Source organism: Crocodylus porosus, unplaced genomic scaffold, assembly GCF_001723895.1.
Source record: "Crocodylus porosus isolate Cpor-Errol unplaced genomic scaffold, CroPor_comp1, whole genome shotgun sequence".
Classification (NCBI taxonomy): domain Eukaryota; kingdom Metazoa; phylum Chordata; order Crocodylia; family Crocodylidae; genus Crocodylus; species Crocodylus porosus.
This window is the reverse complement of record NW_017728947.1, coordinates 68786541-68807677: the sequence shown is the minus strand read 5'-3', so window position 1 is coordinate 68807677 and position 21137 is coordinate 68786541. Positions and strand designations below refer to the sequence as shown.

The following is a 21137-nucleotide window of genomic DNA, read 5'->3' as shown; positions in this document are numbered from 1 at the left end:
GCGGGGTGGAGCACTGTCACCCACCACTCCATACCATCACTGCCTCTCAAGAGCATAGTGAGGGCTGCCCCACCATCCCCCTCCACCAGCACCCTGCACCACCACTGCCTCCAGGGCTGCTGGCCTCGCCCCACCCCAACCCCCGCCTTGCCATGACAGCAGGGATGGAGCAGAGAGGGGTGAGTGGGAGAGGCCAACTGGCCTTCCCCCCTCCATCATGGCAGCGCTCCACACCAATTGGCTGTTTCACTAATCAATCAATCAGAGTACTACTCCAAGACTGTTGTGGACAGGCAGACAATGCCATTTATTATATAAGAACTGTCTTCAAACACAATACTAAACCATATTTTCCATAACAATAAAATTTTCTAGAGAAGTCTCAAAAAGTTACTTAAGTTTTCCAAAAAAGTATAGCTTCAAAATAAATGTCTTCCTAACTATGCGAATCTGCAAATATCTAATGGGTACAAAGACCTACCTATATTGTTTGTGCTGGCCTGCTGGCCCTTTAATCATCCACAGACTATTCAAATTGGGCTAAATATTGAATACCGTCATTCAGAAAGCTCCATTAAAAAAAATTAATGTTCCCCTTTATTCAAATAAAGTTTTTTTTAAATGTCATTCAGGTCAATATGAACACAGTCAATACAAACTTTAATTCAAGGGAAACAGGTGCTACAAAGGGCAACGTTACTAAGATGATACAGTCAGAGAAGAGTAGGAATGGAAGGGACCTCAAGAGGTCATCATTCCAACCCCCTGGGTCAAGATCCCCATCTAAACCATCCTAAAGAAGTACTTGTTTAACCTATCCTTAATTGTTTATGAATATTGTTTGTCCAGTGTATCAGGCAGAATGCATGAAAACATCAAGGACATCCTAACTTGCTACAGGTAAAGAGGGGAAGGAGGACACTACCAATGTACTGTCACTGCGAAGACAGGAAGCAGTTTGTTAAAATACATTTGAGAGATCTGGGGAAAACTACATACCCTCTGCTACAGAGGAAAACAAAAACCCTCAGTCTGACAACAAGACCACAGGATAAAATTCCTTCCTATTGCCAAAGGTGACAACCAGCTTGTGAGCAGGGAAGCAAGACCCCCTCGCCAGAAAACTCCAGGGATGGGGAGAGCGTTCAAGTCCCAGCAAAAGCTTCAGCACACCCCCGTCAAAATTACTAGCCTTGGTTGTAGCCAGCACCCAATGCTTCTGATGAAGGCAAAAAAAGAAAAACGAAAAACCGTAACACGAATAACAGGAAGGGAAAAAAATTCTGGCTCCATGTGACAATCAAATCCCAGAAACACGGAAAACCAAACATGTATTTCTGTACTGCAACCTGGGAACTGCAAACACAATTCCACACGCTACTAGAGAATGAAACTCCTTTCTATTATCCTGTCATACATTCTATCAACTTGTCCTCTCTCTCCAATCTTGTTTCATTAACCAAGCTCATTGAGCAGCTCTATTTCATTCTTCTGCTGCTCCAATTTCCAACGTACGTGCAGGGGTCTCCTGGATTTCCAACTAATGCTATTCACAGCACAGTCCAGACATTGCTACTCCTAAATCATGCAAGTAAAGCTTATCCAGGCTCTTCTTGAACCCCACCCCCCAGCGAAGATTACACAATTTCCCTAGGTAGTTATTCCACAGCCTCAGTATTCTAATACCGTGGACATTTTTCCTTAAATCTAATCTAAACTTACTAATTCAAGCCACTGCTATAAATCGTACTCTGTGGAGCAAGGGAGAAAAAGGTGTTCTCCTTCTTTTTGACAGCCATCCAGATACTTAGCCTGGTATCTTGTCCCCTCTTGTCTTTTCTCCTTGCTGAATATGCTTATTTCCTTTAACCTCTCTTAGCATGGCTTGCCTTGCAGGCCCTTTCATCATTTATCACTCATCTTTGGAACCTTGGTAACTTCTCCATGTCCTTTTAAAAACAGAGCTCAAAACTGCACTCAGTACTCTAGATGCCATCTAACCAGGGCAGAGTAGAGTAGTATTATCACCTCCTTCATCCTACACATAATACTCCTGCTGATGCAGCCCAAAGCTGAATTTGCCTTCTTTGCAAATGCATCACTGCAGACTCGCACTGAGTCTGTGATCCACCAAAACTCCAAGATAGTTCTCTACAGAACTGCCATACAGCTAGTTATCACTTATTCTGTATTGGTGCTTTTGATTCTTCTTCCCCAAGCATAGCAGCTTGCATATGTCAGCACTGAACTTAATCCCACTGGCGCTATCCCAGCTTTCCAACCAAAATCCTTCTGAATTCTACTCCTATCCTCCAGTGTGGCTGCAATCCTTCTCAGTTTTGTGTTGTCTGCAAATCTGCTCAGGAAACTCTATTCCAACATCCAAATCATGAATAAACACACTGAACAGCACTAGATCCAGGACAGAACATTCATAGGAGGTTTTGAATGGAGTCCTATGCTGACCTGGATCCATTTACAGTTGTCCTTTGCTTAATGCAACTAAACCAGGTGTCTATCCACCTGTGTTGGTAATTTTTGTCTAGCCCACATTTCTCCATGAGTACAAGTCATGTGGGACTTTGTCAAAAGCCCCACTGAAGTTAAAATGCATTATAACCACTATATTCCCTTCATCCACCCAACCAGTTACTGTCAAAAGGAACAAACCATGTTTGGCAAATGCACATTAGCTACTCGTGTTCAGCCTTTCATCTTCCAGATGTTTTCAAATGTACTTCCCTATGATTTGCTCCAGTAACTTCCCACGTATTGAAATCAGGCTAGCAGACCTTTGACTTATCTGTGTAGTAACCAAAAATAGACTTCAGTCACTCAAGATGTACTATCTATAATACATCTTTACACAGCCTTGCAATCAGAGCAACTGATGTGCATTTCCAAATACTGTAAACAAAATGTTAAATTTCAGAGCACAGCTGTCACAGACAAGTATCCAAAAAAAGTACTGCAGGGTTCTCTGCTTACCATCCAAACTTCCATGATAGTTAAACAATTTGTAAGTATATGGAATTGCCCCTGCTCCCTCCTCGAACTGCCAGGCCTGCAAACTGTAGTAACTTTAGTAAGCCAACTTTAACTTTTCATGCCTGTCATGTCTGAATTCTACCCGTCAGTTAGAGTGCCAATGCCAGCAAAGCAAAAGACCATTATAACTTAGTAAGGACGCAGGCCATAAAGACCCCTCAGCACTAGTAGCCTTTATTTCTTTGCTGAGGGAAGCATTGCAGTTGGAGTTTGTTAAAAGTTTGTTCTCCATACTTAAGAAGCTTGTTGTCTGCAATGGTAAGAATTGCAGGTGCCAATCACGTTTGACCTTTTGAACCTGCTGAGGGCAGTAAAGTAGGTCAGCTGAATAATGCATCTAGGTCAGATGAATATGCATCTAGGTCACTGGTGTAAGAATGTAATTGGCGGTCAGTAAATATTCACAATTGGCATGTAGTGATTGGTCGCCGCTGACTATAACTAAGACCAGATTCCCACCATTAAGCGGAGAATCTGCGCACACCAAAGAGACACAGTCAACAGATTGGCCACCTGCAGACCTCTTCTCCCCGCCAGCCGATCTTCAATTTGGCGTACTTCGTTCCTCACCAGTTCGTCTGTTCTTCTCGTCAAAGAGCTCTCGGAAGTTTGTTGATTGAAAGTGGATTATAGTTTCTCCCTGTGTGAGAGCTGTTGACCAGTTCTGGGACTATTGATTCCGGCAGCCGCACCTAGCCTCCGGGTTAGAAAGCACGGGCTCAGCTCAGGAACCCCGTGAACCACCAGACCCCTTTAAATTGTTCTGTTTCATGCTGTAACTGAACAAGCCAGCTCTCCTGCCTACGCTGCGACCATCGGTAGCGTAAGTACAATAAACCTTTCATACAACCAATACACTTCAAGCCACCTGACTCCTACTCGCCGCTACTCCCCACATGTCCAGTCATGTATCCCTTCTGTGCCAAGCCAGACATGCCAACCCAGGCTCGCAGGTCAAGAGTACACCGGTTACAAGGTGCAACAATGCCCAACTAAATGAGAAAGGAACTTCAAGATGAATTATGCTTCTACACATTAGCAATGCCACCACCTTCCATATGTTTGCAGATGAACTGAAAATACAGCTTTGTGAGCAACTAATACTCAATTACAAAAATAAGGTCTTGTACTCTCTTGTGCTGTGCTAAAAATATAAAAAAACCCTCAAAAAGAAATATGTATTTCTTTGACTATACATAGGAAGCAAGACTGATCAAGCATAAGCTAATGCTGCTTTTTAATGCCTCATTAAAAAAAGAGGCTTTAAATAATATGTATTTTAAGTTGGGAGAGTAAAAATATTCCAAAAAGCATGTACTGACTACTTAATTAAGGCTCATTAACTTACCTTCTTATCTTCTTTTACTTTGTGCGTTTTCTTCTTCATTTTTTTCTCATCTAATTCTTGATCTGAAGTTATAGCTGGGTTATCAATTCCACCTTTCCATGTTTCCACAGGTGAAAGAAGTGGATCTTCTTCACTTCCACGATGTCTTCCTTTTCTTTTTGTTTTAGACGTGGTAAACGCTTCATCATCACTGGCATCTGAATGTGTTCTCCTATAATAAGATTTGGCTTTGCTAAACAATGTCTTAGATTTATATTTGTATTTTGAAGGTCTTCTTTCCCCATGACTCTTAGACAGTCTATCAGAAAACCCGTTTTCTTCATCTCCTTGGGCATTGTTTGTAACAAATGAGTTTCTAACTTTAATAATACGATTCTGACTATCATCAGGTACAGCATAAATGTCATCAGTGAAGCCTTTGTGTTTGAAAATAGTGTCAATAGGTTCAGCATAATTATCAGATTGGTCTAAATCTTCTGGAGGTGCTGCAGGCACTCGAGAAAGTTGTTTTTTGGGGTTTTTACCAATGCCTGCCTCAATTGTTTTTAGAAGGTTTGGGTCCAATTTTTTCACATTTGTCTTGGGTACAAGGGGCTTAGGTTTTATAGGAGGAGGCACTTTATGGTTGCGCTCATGGTCATGGCAGTTGAGTGGTGTGCTATGAACAGGATACTCATTTCCTTCCAAGTCCAAGCGATATTTTGAACGATCGCTAGGTGTTGGGAGCAGCTGCACATCATCACCAATTGGACTGTAAGGTGGTGGTGCTTCAGTATCATCTTCTGAATCCGGATAGTAATTATAAGCAAGAGAACTTCCCCTGGGAGACTGCAGAAAAACATCTTCACTTGCATGTGTTGATTCCCTGGTGCTATCAGACATGTAAGAATTTTCAATCATGTTTTTCTTCTCCAGTACATCACTGAAGAACAATGTGAAAACTTCAGTTTGACGATGATATTGAGACAAAGAATATAAAGCAGTAAATTTAGCAGAAATCTCTGTTGCTATGTGTTCTCCTTCAGTCATTAACTCCTTAATAGCTTCATTCTCAAAAAAATCTGCCTGGCTATCAGTAACAGCCACCAGCTGGACAGGAATAGTATCTTGTACTTCTGAAAGAAATGCCCGAAGCATTCCCATGGATGCCTTCCTTTTAGCAGAGTAAACTAGTATGTATCCATGAACTAATTCATCCTTTCTTACACCAATTGAAGAATGATATGATAATATTGTTATCTGTATTCGCCTCCTTTTTTCACCTATGATTTTATCAAGCATTAAAGAGTTATTTTGGCCAGCTTGAGCAGCACTACAGGAGTGAGAGTCAAGGAAAGGTGAAAGAATAAGATCCACACTAAATGGATCTCCACACATGGCACACATCACAATTCTCAAGTCAGCTTCTGACAGATCTTTGATGGTAGGAACAGGGCTCACAACATCAAAATTATGCTTAACTGCTTCTAGCACTCCCCTCAAAGATTGCTTTATTTGAGTCTCGTTAAATTTACGGGGATATGTACCAGCAGGCACATCTACAAAAGGACACTGCAATTTGTTGGCTAACTGTTGACCCTGGTGCCTCAGAATAGGTAGATTCTTGCTAACACTGTCTCTCTGATTAGCCAATATTAATGTAAATGGAAGATTAGCCATATACTTGTCTCTCCTTATCTGAGATGCTTCAGCCCTAATTTTTCCAATGCATTCTCCAATAAAATTGAGCGATTCAATAGAGTTGAACACACAGAAACATCCATGTGGTTTAAAGGCAGAAGTCCATAGCTGACTTATAAGGTAAGGTGACTTTGCATCAACCGGCCTAAGGTCTAGTTCATATATTTTTCCATCTAAGGCATATTCATCATCAGTGGATTGTGTCCGAATTTCATTTGCCAACTCTTGTGCAAGGCCATCTTTACCCAAAATGAAAAGATTAACTTTATCAATGTTGGCAGTATCATGGTACAAATTTGAGCGACCATGGTCCAGCTGCAAAAGACTATTGGCAAGTAACTGTTCTACTTTAATGTCCATGCAATTTTGGCCACTGAGACAAGTTTCTTTAGTTGGATGATAAACAAATCCTATGTGTTTAAGCAAAAGAGATTCTCTATCAGGTGCAAGCTTCTGTAAAGCTTTGTATCTAGGCTCTTCACTTAGAACTGCATGAATTTCACTCATTTTGTCTGAGCTGGGTGTGGCATTAAGATCCAGGTCATAAAAGAGCTCAGAATGTTCAAAAAGCATCTCCTGAAACTCCTCTTTGGCTTTTTCAACTATCTCCCTCTGATGCCTACTATACACTTCTTTACTATCTGCATCAGTGATGTATTTGAATGCTTCATCCTCCATCACAAAACACATAACTTCTTCCCATGGCTGTCCAGGTGAAATGAACTGTATTTTCTCAAGAGTTTTTTTAAACTTCTCCTTCATTTCAACCCTCCTCTTTTCAGATACAAGATGCTGTACATGGTTTTGATAAACTTTTTCAGCTTCTAATGTACTAAGGAGATCAAATGGGATCCTCCTATCATTCACTTTATCTATATGGTCAGTTTCATCCCAAGGTGTTTTTTCTAGCACCACAAAACACAGTTGAAAATCTGGCCTTTTTTCCATTAACTTCAAGGCTTCTGACCAGTTCAAGTGTTCAATTTCATCAAGATTGGACAAAAGTGTGTTAAGAGTTCTTGGTAATGCATTAATATATTCCTCTCTTCGTTTTTTAATATGCTCCTGTTTAAGTTGTTCTATGTGCTTTGAAAATGTGTTTTTGGCCTTTTTTGTTCCCTCCAAATTTATGTACTCTTCATAATCAGGATGATTCTTCAGTTTATTACTAACAGTTTTCCAAGTTGCATGATAGTCTCTCACAGTTTGCACAAGTTTTTCAAATTTATCAGTTGCCGTAACAACAAGTTGTCTCTGTGTTTTATAGGCATCCAGATATGGAATTATTTTAGGTTTACCACGAGTTTTATCCATCATTTGTACCAATGCAGTAAAACATGTCTCAACATTGACATTGAATCTTGCTGATGTTTCCACCACTACAAGGTTCTTTTTGTTAGAAGCAAACGCCTGAACTTCTCGAAGATAATGATCCACACACTCATCACATTTTGTTGCTGCAATTATTATAGATTTTTTAGATTTTGATAGCTGGATATAGAGATTATTCACAAATTTAAGTTGATCATCAAACTTCCTATTGCAACCTTGGCTTACGTCAATGCATAATAAAAACCCATCTATGTTTAATTTCCCTTCAGGCATTTGTTTTTGCTCAAAGTCTTGCTCCAAGCCAAGCTGATCTGTGCAAATGTACATTAATTTTTCTGCCGACTGTAATTTGGAGGCAGCTGCACGCTTTATGTATGGTTGTAAATTCGTACTCCGATGAGGCAAAAAAGTCTGATCATCAATGAACTCTGTCTGTTCAATTACGTGAATTTTGCATTCTATTCCATCCTCGCTGCTTTGTGTTACGTCACCCCAGTACAAAAAGTGATCGTTATTAACAACTCGTCCTCCAAAGTCAATTGTGCTAAGCACAGAGGTATGCTCAGGGTAATATTCATCTGCTTTTGAACGAACAAATCTATTGCACAAACACGATTTTCCAACTCCACAATTACCTTTGTCTTTTTCAGTTCCTGATAGTCCAACAACACTAATAGCATAGGATGGGGGACGAGGCTCTTTGTTTTTTGCCATCATAACTTTCCTCTCATCCTTCTGCATTCATCAAGGTAATTGCACGTGGTTTTCATTCTGAAAAAAGTCTTTATGAATTGAAGTTGTATATCCCAGGTTACAGGATTGATATTCTGTTTTTCTTTCTTCTGCTCATCACCATGAGAAACTCAGATATTCAAGATTAAGTGGGTCATCTTCCTATAAGAGAAAAGAGATGATATTTCAATTTAATATTACCTTATGTTGCAATCTGAAGATTGGCCTGCCTGAAAACATTTCAGCTATAACTGTTACACTACTGTTAGGCATTAATGTTAACTGAAATTGAGAAAAATAATTTGCATTTTTTCCAATTTGCTGGCACCGTGCATTTAGCAGCAGTGTACGCATCTTCAGTTCTACTGTTTTCTTTATTTTGATCCTTTATGTATCTCAAGGCAAGAGAAACAATAAAAAAATCTCCATCTAAATTAGGATTTTACAAACTGTTCTCTATAGCCTTAATCTTGTATACACATATCTCACCATAGGAGTAGTTCTACTGCAGTTTTTAACACAAATAGTTATTCATGTGTGTGTACAAGTTTGGGCTTTCTGCTTACCAAAATTTTGATTTTACAAACATGGCAGGAATAGGCATGCTATTTCTTAAGTACGTTTCAATAAGAAAATGGTTAAAAAACAGAAAAAGTATAAAAATCAAAAGCTTGCGACTATTACACATACTTAAACCCTCCCCACCCCCTAAAGAAAAAATAAAAAAATTAAATACAAACTAAATTTCAAAAGTTTATCTTAAGGAGGACAAGTCATTCAACTAAGAGGTCAAAGAAATACAAATATTTAGGGGTGCACTGATAAAGATTTTCTTGGCCAATACCAACTTGATAACTGATTTACAGAAATGCAAACAGGCAGCATGAAAAGCAGCATCCTCCAGGTAAGTCTGTGGAGGGGAAGAGGTGTGGGGGGGAAGGGAGAGAGCAGATCCAGGCCTCCATGGTGAGAGAGGGAGTGGGACAGGGACAGGAGCAGCTGCTTAGCCATGGCAGTAAATGGGACCCACAGCGGAGTTGCAGGTGGCTTATCTAAGGGATAGGCATCCCAGTACTGGTGGCACTTGAACTAAAGCTCACCACCACCATTTAAACACAGAGACGCTTTTAAACAGAGCGGAGCCAAAAAGGGTGAGGGTGGATCCAGGCTGCTTACTGGGGACTCAGGGCTCGGCTCTGCTGTCTTTGCCCCAGGGGTTCCTCATTGGCCATGCATCCCCAACCCACTCAGCAGCAAGAGGCACAACTCACCACCACCAGCACTGCTGGTCAGGTAGGGGATGCGTGGTTAACACAGGGCCGCTGGGGCAAAGGAAGCAGAGCAGAACGCCCTGAACCCATAGTGGGCACCCCACATCCACCCTGTGTACAAATCTGGGCATTGGGGACATGCCCCCCGCAATCTCCCCCAGTATCCCCAGAGCTGCCCCCCCGTGTCATCCACAGAGCTCCATCCCACACCCTGCCCTGGCCCCAAATCTCATTCACCGCTCTGGCTGGGTAGCACCCCCAGCTCCTAACACACTCCCTCCCTCACCATGGGGGCCTCAATATGCCAAACACACCCCACCCCACACTGATTCCCCTCCACAGACTTACCTGCAGGGCACTGCTCTCCATGCTCTCTGGCTGCATTCCTGGCCACATGTATGTGTGCAGCTGCACATATGCATGCTGCATCCAGGGGCCCTGGCCAGAAGGCCTATTAAATTGGTGGAATTATCGGCTACACTGGCCAAAAAAAGCCAATCATGGTAATTTTCCTTATATCGGTGCTGATTTGATATGACAGATATATCAGTGAACCTCTACAAATTAGTGTACAGAATTCTGAAGTGATACTTCTTACTACTGTAATACAAAAAAGAGCAACTGTATTACTTTGTACCATTCACCTTCCTGATAGAAAAAAAACAAAGGTTTTGAAAGTAACCATAATACGGATACCCAAACTTCATTCTGGTTATTCTAAATTTGCAGTGATTTCTGACTCAAAAGCAATCATTAAGACCCAACTTTTTTGGCAGATAAAAAATTATAAGTTAGTAGTTATCTATTACATTTAAAGATCATGAATTTATTTGGACCTGGGAATCCAAAATACATTTGATAAATAATGTGGCCTAGTAGTTGTGATCCATTTTGATAGATTTCTATCAGAAAACAAGATATATTAGATAGCACTGTGAGCAGACTTTACATGACTATGGTTGGGCTAAAATACCATACTTCCATATGTATTAGGGCTCTATATCCTATATAAATAAATATAAATAAGTGCCTCTCTAAATAAGTAAAGTGGTAAGAAAAAAAATCTATTTGGGTTACAAAATACGATAGTCTAGTCTTTATATGTGAATTCTGTCATCAGAAAACCTAATTTATTCTTTTCATTTCTATCATTTCAGGAAATCCACCTCCAACAGTGCATCTGGATGAGATCTCCAGAGCATTTCTTCTACTAAAAAAGTGAAGTGTTTTGGCATTATAGATATTCCAAAATCTGCCAAAATGTAAGTCAATAGTTGTAAAATTAACATGCAAATATTACAACATATATTTTTTTTCAAATCAGGAAAACACCAATAAAAGGTATTATTACTATTAGTAGCTAAAGGCCTTGTTACACATTATGCTTTAAGCCACACACAAATGTTGACCAGCTTAGTGCTAGCACAGAGTTAAAAACCTTCTCTGTCTACCTCGTCCCCTCCCCCCACTGCCACTGCCACCAGATGCTCCCACCAGCCGTAGCATGGCACTATGGGAGGAAACCAGTGGGGTGGCACAGTGCAATACTTGTGGGCCAAGCAGCAACGTAGCCATCATCACTTTATCAAGCCAGGCAGCAGAGCCAGCACCACAGCCTCCCCTGTAGTGCCCTCCACATCCTTGGAACCACCTCATGCCACTTTCTTCTCTCTCTTGCGTTGGGCCACACTCTGCCCAACCAACAGCAGCATCCTGCTGTACTGGCTCTGGCTTTCCATGCCTTACCCTCCCACTCCACCAGCCCTGCCCTGTCTCATGGTGTCACCATCTTCAGCTGTGTACAGAAACACCATATGGGGAGAGACCATTGCATCCTGGGATACTGGAGGACTTCAACTTGAGTGGCACAGCTGGGGGAAGTGGCCACACCTTAACAGAACAGTTGCAAATTTATATGGATCAGAGATAATCCTGCCCAGTTTACACCCTGGAATGGTGGAACTTTGAGCTGGACAACAAGTGCTTTAAGGCATTTAAAGGTGTTAGCATGTTACATTAGGGGTTAGCCACAAAGCCTTAAGATGTCAATATTCAAAAATTATTTTTGAGGGATTTCATATGTTGCAAACGAAAATAATACTATCAATATAGCTTCCCAATAACATCTACCTAAAAAAGTACTAAGCTGTTCAGAAACAAAAGATTTACATAAGCTAATTTTTCTAATGATACCAAGTAATGCAGAATTTAACAGCTTTCACCTACAGTATTATCCCAGCAATAATGCTGTCAATAAAAAGTGTAATTTTTTACACAAAATGTACATTTCATTACAAAAGGAAAGTAAACATAAACTCAGCTTGGTTTATATATGATGCACTAACAAACATCTCTAGTCATGAAGCAGTACTATGTTAATAGGCTTTTTCAAATTAATAAAAAGTTATCCAATATGCACTTGTAGTTTGGGGCCTTATTTCTGAAAAAATTCAAAATCCTTTGTAACTGAACAGGAATCTGAAAAACATTTTTGAAATAGTCTAATGCTATTTGCCACCAGTCTTCAAAACACATTCAAAAACAGTAAATATTTAGGATAGTGTAAAATTCCTTCATGCTGGCTTATGCCCTTTACGACTCAGGGACTTCAGAACTAAAATGTTTCTCTCGGCTAAGCCACCTAGTAAAAGTAAATCCTTTGTGAATTACCAGTTCTATTACTACAAATAAAAGCAATTTTGTTTTTTTAAAAAACAAAGCACAGTTTAGTAATATAATCTGAACAACAATGAGAAGTTTAGTCAGCATTTTCACTATATATATATATTTTTTACTGTGATGCAGTAAGAATTCAAACAGACTATAAATTAGAATTCAAAGTCTTATTTATTTTTTTTAAAATATTTACTACCATAAAAAGACAAAATTTCAAATCCAGTTAAAAGATTTAGTAACCACTCTCTGGATAGGTTGGGATATAAAATGATTTTAATATTACTATTATAGGTGCTCTGCATACCATAAAACCACACAGATTCAGTCTTAAATTTTTCATCTTTTATTTCCCCTGTGGCTCAGTGAAAGATGATACAGGCAGGAAAAACTGAATGTAAAAGAAATAGTAAAACTGACTGTGGCCAAACTGCTGGCAAATGAGAGGTAAAAATAAAACAGAAAAACATTCTTGTGTTTCTCTTATTCTTAAATTTAGAGTTACTCAAAATTCTAAAAGGTAAACATTTTCAAACATAATTGTGTGAGCAATTCAATTTGATGCATTCTTTTTAATTTCTACAACCCTTTTCTTTATGTATGCCACAACTCCTTTTTCCTACATTTGATCATGAGACTGCTGGGTTTAAAATACAACATCACTTTTAAAGCTCCACGCTTGGGCAAAATAAAAGAAAGTTACCTAAACACTTGTAAACATTTTGAGATTAAACACAGAAGAAAATGAAAGCAATCAGAAGGTTCTATAACTACAATGAACTAATTAAAATATATTCTGAATATCAGCAGAAAAAGTTTGAGACGTATTCAATTAATCAAAAATCTTCCAGTGGGGAAAGTTTAAAATCACACTAGCAGTAAATATTCTGAGTGAAAAACTCACAATACACTGACAGGAAAATAGCCTAAATTACACAACAGGTCTTTTTCCCCACCGTGTTTTTTTTGTTTGTTTTTTTTTAATCAATCTCTTAGCTTTACATTTTCTTTACAGGCATTTTAATGTGTACCAACTGAATGGATTTGCTGTGTACAATAAAATGTTCTTTAAATAAATATGAATAATAATAACCCTGTTACAGAAATAAACTATATTACTCAACACAGACAAATTACATTAGATATCTCATTAGAAACTGAAATCAGTAAAAAATAAACAAACGCAAAAAGGTTTCCATTTTCCCCTCTTTTTTGTGGCTGTTGTGGGTTTGTAGTCTGCTTTCTTCTAAGATTTTGGGGTTGCTAATGAATCGCACCATCATATTGTTCCTATTTTTGCAACCCTATAGAAGGACTGATGAATTAAGTTTACTAAAGAAAAACATAATATTGTGAAGAGTTCTCTTGAACTTTCTGTCTTGCCATGGGACACTGTCTGACAAGCTATCAAATCTCAACATACACTTGAAAAAGTAAGGTGGAGTGATCAGTATCTATTCTTTTTTTCTCCCTAGAACAACATTAAAATCAAAAGCCCAAACTTACCCTTATAAAAATAAGGTTCTAAAGCAAGAAGTTGGTTATCCTGCTGATACCTTCCTGCAATGATGTCACGCATTTAAATGGTGTCTTTCAATGAATCCTTCCCTGAGGAACCTGAAAATGAACATTATGATCTATTAATAATTTCAAAATCATAAAGGCACAAGAAAGCCAGTATGTGACAAGGTGCAAAAACCTTTCAAACTACTCATCAGAATGATTTACTTTAGTTTAAATTAAAAATATATATTATTTCAGAGGCCAGGCAGAAAATCCAAGTTAGAACTCCATCCTTAAGTTATGGCACAGTACAAAAATATTCAAAACATGTCTATCATGAATGTTTGTTATTAGACCAAAAATTTCAAAATGACTCAGGATTTTAGAAGCCTCACTTGACACTTGAACGAGTCTCGACTGTCATAGGATGCACATATACTCAGTCTTTCCTGAAAAGCAAGCCCTTTAACAATGATTCAAGATAGTCATCCAGTAAACCAAGATAAGTTACGAATTGCTTGTGCTTATCTGGATCTTGACAGTGATTTAGAAATTTGCGAGATTGTCAGACTCTTGTAAAATTTAGCATTTGTTAATTAGGTGTCCAAGGTACAGCTTTTTTAATAACAAAAATATACAATAGGTAACTAAATAACTGTACAGGCCTAAGTGTTGGGGTATATTTATAACTAGGAAGTTAAGAGCTAAGAGTATCATTATGAGTCATGATCACGGAACTCTAGCACATGGAAATAAGTGGGGTGGATACAGCTGTCCTCAAGAGTTGTGATATATATATAGATATATAGATATTTTTTTTTTTTAAACGAAGAGGAACAGGAAAAAGAACAAGTTATTGAATAGGCAGAGACCTCTTTTGGAGAAGCTAAACAATGTAGACCAGGGAATGTCAACGGGGGTACGCATACCCCCAGGTGTACTTAGAAAGGACGTAGGGGGTACGCATGGACAGGCCGGGACAGAGCATGCTCCAGGTCATGGCAGTGGAATCTCCCACAGCGGAGTGTAGGTGGAGACCTGTGCAGGCAGGGAATAGGGCAAGCAGCTGGCTCCAGTGTGGGGCTTTCCCTGCTGCCAGTGCTGGAGCTGCAGGCAATAGGGCAGGCTCCACTCCCTCCTGAAATGCACCACTGGCCAGAACTGCACCTGTACCAGGCACAAGCGTTCTAACCTCCCTGCCTGCTGCTGCTAGGCAGCAATGGCCACTTGCCAAGAGGGCAGTGAGTGAGGGGTCCCTACACCCTTACCCTCACACCTACACCCTGCCCAGCTGAGCTCCACACTTCCGTCCCTCTGGGCACAGGCTCTGTGCTGCACTTCCACTTCTGCCCAGGTGCAACTCCACGCCCCGACAGCCACCAGTCCTACCACTTCCTTACCTGCTGCCCCAAGCGAGCAGATGCCAGTTGCACCAAAAGCCCCACCCAGGAGCTGCTAGCTAGGCAGAGCCCTTCTGCTCACAAGGCTGGGAACAAGGCCCAACAGGGTATGTTGGGGGGTTGGTTGTACACATGGGTGCCTCAATCTCACCTTCGTGGGCGGAAGGGCTGGGCGAGATTCAATTTGTTGGGGAGCACTGCAGGCCAGATGAAAGAGCCTGGCAGGCCAGATCCAGCCTGCAGGCCATATTTTGCCCACCCCTGGTCTGGTATACTTAAGATCCTTATTTCGCACCCTCAGCAGGGTCTAATACATGAACCTCAAATGAGCAAGGGACAACTGTTTTTACCATCCTCACCCAACTACTAGTATTCACATGAATTTGGTTCCTAGCATCCAAATGGATCTCCAAATGTTAAAACAGCCTCAGGCCCAACCACAGTAATAACATTACTTCATCGCATTACCTCACATCCTCTACAGACACCTTCACAAACCCCAATAATTTTAATAGAAGTGATAACCATACTATGTTATTTATACCAAATGACAAACTATACTAGTAAAATCAAAACCCACAGATACCAGGCAAGAGCTAAAGCAGAAAATTCAGGAAGTGCAACTGCGCAATAGAGATGTAAATATTGTTTAGAAATATTTGTTTAACCTCCTCTAATTATATCAGTTAAACCATCAACCTATAACACAGGAAATCAGACGCACCTGCTGCTGGGTCCTCTGACTGTAGGGGAGGGGGAATAGAGGTAAAACCAGTCAGACAACACAGCCCATCTGAAGCCCTGCACTGGGAGGGAGCACCTTTGAACAAGCAGCTAACTGCTTAATTGATGAATCATTAGGCTGCTGGTTGTTTTCCTCTTACACTGTGGGTACTAGTACCCCTCACCTCTCCCCATCTTCACTCCTCCTTCCTGCCTGCCCTGCTGCCTTCTGATTCCTTCAGGGGCACCATACAGCTTCCCTTCCCCACTTCCCTGTTAGACTGTGCCTGCCCATGGTAAAAGATAACCGGTAAACTAGCCCATTATCACTTCATTTGTCTGTTAAATGATTAATCGTTTAACCTTTCACATCCCTACTGAGCAATACCAAAATAAACTGCAGAGAGGTGGTTGATATACAGAGTGACCATGTGTTCTGATTTGACCAGGACAGTCCCTGATTCAGTAGGCTGGTCCCAGACAGTTGGTCAAAAGTCCTGGGCCGGACCATGAAGGGGAAGAGCAGCAGAATGGTATGCCAGGCAGGCAAGCATTGCTGCCACTCTGCAGGAGCAAGGAATGTAGGGACTAGGATGTGGTCATCCTAAGATGCCATATATCCACCCACCTTGCCTGGGACTTTTGACAAACTGGCTTGTACCACCTAAAGAATCTGGGACTGTCCTGGTCAAACTAGAATATATAGTCACCCTATTTATATATCACCACGGTAGATACTTTAAATGTTAGTTTAAACAATATGTAATACCCATGCAAAACAAAAGGATAAGAATGGGTCATTCAAGTGATCATTCATTTCCAATTCCAGAGTTCTTAGATGTATAGCATTTGAGTTTTCAAGAAATATTTTTCCTAATTAATAATACGTTCAAGTTACCACTATCTTCACTTCATAAACTGGATGATACACAACTATTCAAGGCAATACTGAAGACAAACATAAAACCCAAGCTATTCGTCCCTTGCTGAATTCACAAAATGTCATGTTCTTTTACTTCCAGTTTGAAGACCCCCAATTCACTCCTGGTATTTAGATATGGATTAATTTTGTTTTCAATCTTAAATACAATATACTACATGAAACTATGAATAAAATCTTGTCTTCTAGAAGCAATTATTTTCATCAAATATTTTATTTAGTAAATGAAAAGTAATGCAAACTATGAACTAAAATTATAGTCAGGAACTATCCCAAAACTCATATTACCTTGAGAATTTTAGAAACAAAATGACATGCATATTAGTAAAAAGCAAAGATTCAAATTATCAGCATTACAGAACTCTGAAATTCTGCTTAAGACTACTGATCTTCTACAGATTTTCAAATATCCAAAAGATACTGTTCAATTGAGATACAAAATCATTGTAAATAAATGGTAGCAAAAAGATGTGCATTAAAATAGTAGCAAACAAATAAGAAAAGTAACACAAAGTTAGGGGAGACACAAGTCCCGATCGTGTAGTCCTGGTATAGAGAAATTCTCCTTGAACACATTCATAATGATCAACAGAAGCTTTTCAGGGCAATGAATGCATGATCAGATCCTTCATTTACAAGTTACTACAAGATTTACTTGTGAGGATTCAAAAAATGTTACTAGGAAGACTCCCAAGGGGAATTCAACCAGCAAGTGAATATAATAAAGGAAGTGATGATGGAAAGGAAGAGGGAGGGGAAGTGGGGGGAATAAAAAGAAAAAGGGAAACTAAATTAGAAATTGTTTGGCACAGGAAAGGCAAGACTGAAATCCAGTGACTGAAGAGACAGAGATTATACAGAAGCTGAAGCAGAACTCAATAACCCATATTCCTGGTGCCACATGGATGAAATAGCCTTTATATTTAAGGAGGAGATGTTACAAAGCCAATGACTTCTTGAGCAACTCTGGGCAAGTCACTCAATTCTCTCTCAGTTTCTATTACTTCAAAATAAAATTACTGCTTATTCACCTTTGCAAAGTCCTTAGAGATGTACAAATGAAGAACACAATCCAAACAGCAAATGTTAAGTATTATAAATAGGAAAATTTCAAATCAAGACCAAAATTTACATTTGAAGAAAGTTAAATTAGGTCAGATATTTCTAAAATTGTTAAAATTTAAGACAAAAAAAGTAAATACAATTTTCTCTAGCAGCAACCTGCCAAAAAAAAACTTCAGAACTGTGCAAATGCATGAAAATCACAACACGAACCTGAACAGAAAAGTCTCAATTCACAAGGACAAACTAAATAATATCCAAAAGACAGCGACAGACTAAAGTTTGTTTTTTTTCCAGGCTGAAAAGGGACACTGGGTAATTAGAAAGATCCAGTTTTAGAAAGTTGTTTTAGGCACTACAGCTGCCCCTAATCTTCCTGCTAGGTTTGGGTAGAAAGTTTGCAGTCACACTTTTAGAAAAGTGTTTTCCTCTCCACTTCAATAATTTAATAAAGGCCCATGCAAAAAGGGTAAACAGCAGCACAGAAAAAGATGAAAAGTATCCGAGACATTTACCATATACCAACTGCTTCCAAAAAACAAGAGAGAAAAATGGAGAATGCTCTCTTTCAGGTAACTAACTTCAGGTTAGAAATCTTTGGAAAAAGGGTCTGACATTAAGTTATTAGCAACACAAGGAAAAAAAAATACCCCTCACATCAGTTCTTTTCACAATTAGCAAAGTTATGTGACTACATACAATAGGACTAGTAGCCCAAGAAATGAATTATTTATTAAGTGGCTTTCTATAGTGACTACCCATATACAGTAGAACACCTTCATATCCACCATGTCACAAGATGCTCCTTAACTCCAAAAGCCCATCCAAAATGGAAAAGCCAACTGAGGCTAGTCAATATAAAAGGGTACTGTAGCTGTACTGGCAAAGCCCCCTAGTGGTAACGCAGCATATTCTAGCAAAAGGAGTTCTTTTGCCAGTATAGTGAAACCATCTCTCCAAATAATAAAAATCCAGCAAAGGGATTTTTCGCTAAAATAAGCATCTACACTAGGAGTTTTCCTGCCTACATTAGACTGCAATCTTTTTAGGCTCTTGACCATTACAGCTATGCTAGCAACACTTTCTAGTACACACCTGGCCTTCAGAAGCAAACTCATATTCTTTCAGTAAAGGTCAGAGCATTACATCCAAAGGATGCCTTATAGATAATTTTAGGAGCATCTTGCCTATTAGTCTACTAAAAATAATTTTGTAAAGTACTTAAAATTATATGCAAGGCATCCCCTAAAGAGACTACTGCAAGGGATTTACCTTTTGTTAAGAAAGCACCTTTGGGAGTCTTAACAAATGGTCAACATCCTTTTAATCCCCTTAATAGAGAAAAATTTAATCGTTTTACTAGCTTTCTTCTCCAATAATAATTCTCAGAAGAGAGAACACATACAGACTAGCCTAGTAAGATTATGCGAACTTTGTAAACCAAAAAAAAAAAACCTTGAGAAAATAACTACAGGTTTAAAAGGGTGCTTATTCTTAACCTCAAAGAAAATACACCTTGTTTCTCTACTGATACTAAAAACAGTATTTGAAAGAATTTATTTTGAGCATAACTTATTTAATTGAATTAATTATGTTCCTTGCACTGCAACATCACTAAAATAATGAAGGCCACTATGACCTAAAGGATGACATTTGCTTGTAGTGATTTACTTGTATCCTATTCACAACTGCACAATTTAACCTATTTACATTCCAATCAAAGGATCCAAAAGACCCTTTTAAAAATGCATATAGGTTTGTTCAAGATATCAACAAGCTAGTGATAATGTAAAACTCCTAAAACATTATGCAAGGCATTATACAGACTGTAATAATATACACACACACGTATGTAAAACAGACTGTAATATTAATAGAATATTATATATATAGTACTCTATTAATTGGCAAATTTAAGCTGTAGCCTAGCCCCACAGACACGTATTATTGTTCCTAAACAAGAAAACAGGAGGAAAAAACATAATCCCTAAACAAAAAAAATGCACCTAAGCATTCATTTGCAATCCTACCAGTTCTAGTTATTTACTTTAAGTTCATTTGGGGAAGGTAGGGAGGCCTAACACAGGGATGGAGGTGACCAACGTCACTGCTGCAAACAGCTTTCATTTCAAAGAACCTTACAAGGTAGGGCACAGTGACATCAACACAGCAAAAAAAAATCTAATCTACTAACTCCTCATTCATTTATGCTATCGGCACACTGATATCAACATTGTAATTCATTTCAACGGTAGGGAAAGCCTTCTAAAGAACCCAGTTAAAATGGACGTGCAATTCATCAGCAAATGCTGCTAGCCACTTCGCTGTTTCACCCGGCAGCATATACTTTTTCAATAATTTCTGGTAATCGCAGCAGTTTAAGAGAAGAAAATTAAATAAATAACACTAATTACCCCTGCCAATCTCAACTTAAGAATACACACACCCACCTACAGGCCTATTTTGGTCTAGATATTAAAACGTTTTTCTCCCACCTATGAAGCAAATCCTTAACACTAAAGACACTGAAAGCCTCATCTACAAGGCAGGGGAGCTCCAGGTTGGGTTTGTGGTGCAGGGGGCACTGCTTCCTCTACGCCCCCCCCATCATTGCTGGTTTCAAATTCTTAGGACGAGCTTCAAGCTTCCCAGCCACTAGCCCTATAGCACAGCGCTGTTTTCCGTCTCTCTCGGGTGCTTTTCTTGGGCGGAGAAAGTCTAAAGGTTAGACGCTGGCAGGGCGAGGCGAGGCAAGGCAAGGCGAGGCGGTAGAAACTGCCAGGGTCGCCGCCCGGCTCCCCCTCGTCCGCTTCACGTCCCCTCGCAGCCCACCTGGCGGAGCCCCCGGCAGGCGCCGAGCGTAGCCTCGGGGACGCCAAGTTTGCCGAGGTTTCGTGCCAAGGAGATTTCCCCCGGGGGGCAGGATCGCACCGGGGGCTGCGCAGGGGCCGGGGAGGGGGGGGGGGCGAGGAGACGAGAGAAACAGCGCCGCGCGCTTCCGTCCTGCCTCCCCGGGAAGCCGTGACCAGCTGGCGGCCTCGCACGCTCCCCTCGCTCGGGCCTTCGGCACCTGGCTGGGACTGGCGGCACGCTCCGCTCCCGGCCCAGCCCGGCCCGGCCCCGTCCCCGCGCCTGGGGGCGCGAACTCTCCGTCCCTGCCCGCCTTGGGGCGGCTCCGCGCCTACCTCGCTCAGCCCCGGCTCCAGCTGCGGCTGCTCCGCGGCAGCGGCGGGCGGCAGCGGCATTCCCAGGACGCGCTCTCTTCGCCGGGCCCCACCGGCGCCTCCCGCCCGCGGGGCTCTCTCCGCCGCCGCCTCGCGCCCCGCCGGCGCTCCCGGCTCAGTAATGGCGGCCGCCGAACCTCGCCGGCTCCCGCCTTGCTGACGGAGCTGCTCGCTCCCCCTAACTTTACCTCACGGCTTCCC

At 40.6% G+C, this 21137-nt stretch overlaps 1 protein-coding gene across 2 annotated transcripts in view; it reads right to left on the bottom strand.

Moving 5' to 3' along the window:
* Nucleotides 1-21110, bottom strand: part of ARHGAP5 (Rho GTPase activating protein 5) — a 66886-nt gene extending 45776 nt beyond the window's left edge. The window contains exons 1-3 of one of the 2 annotated variants that reach the window (XM_019551504.1): nt 20898-21110; nt 13591-13701; nt 4397-8302 (exon numbers count right to left, since the gene is read on the bottom strand). In XM_019551504.1, coding sequence (XP_019407049.1) covers nt 4397-8149 — 3753 coding nt within the window. In that variant the 5' untranslated portion in view covers nt 8150-8302; nt 13591-13701; nt 20898-21110. The remainder of the gene's footprint in view (nt 1-4396; nt 8303-13590; nt 13702-20897) is intronic. The other variant, XM_019551503.1, reaches the window with a different exon arrangement.
* Nucleotides 21111-21137: the final 27 nt, after the last annotated feature.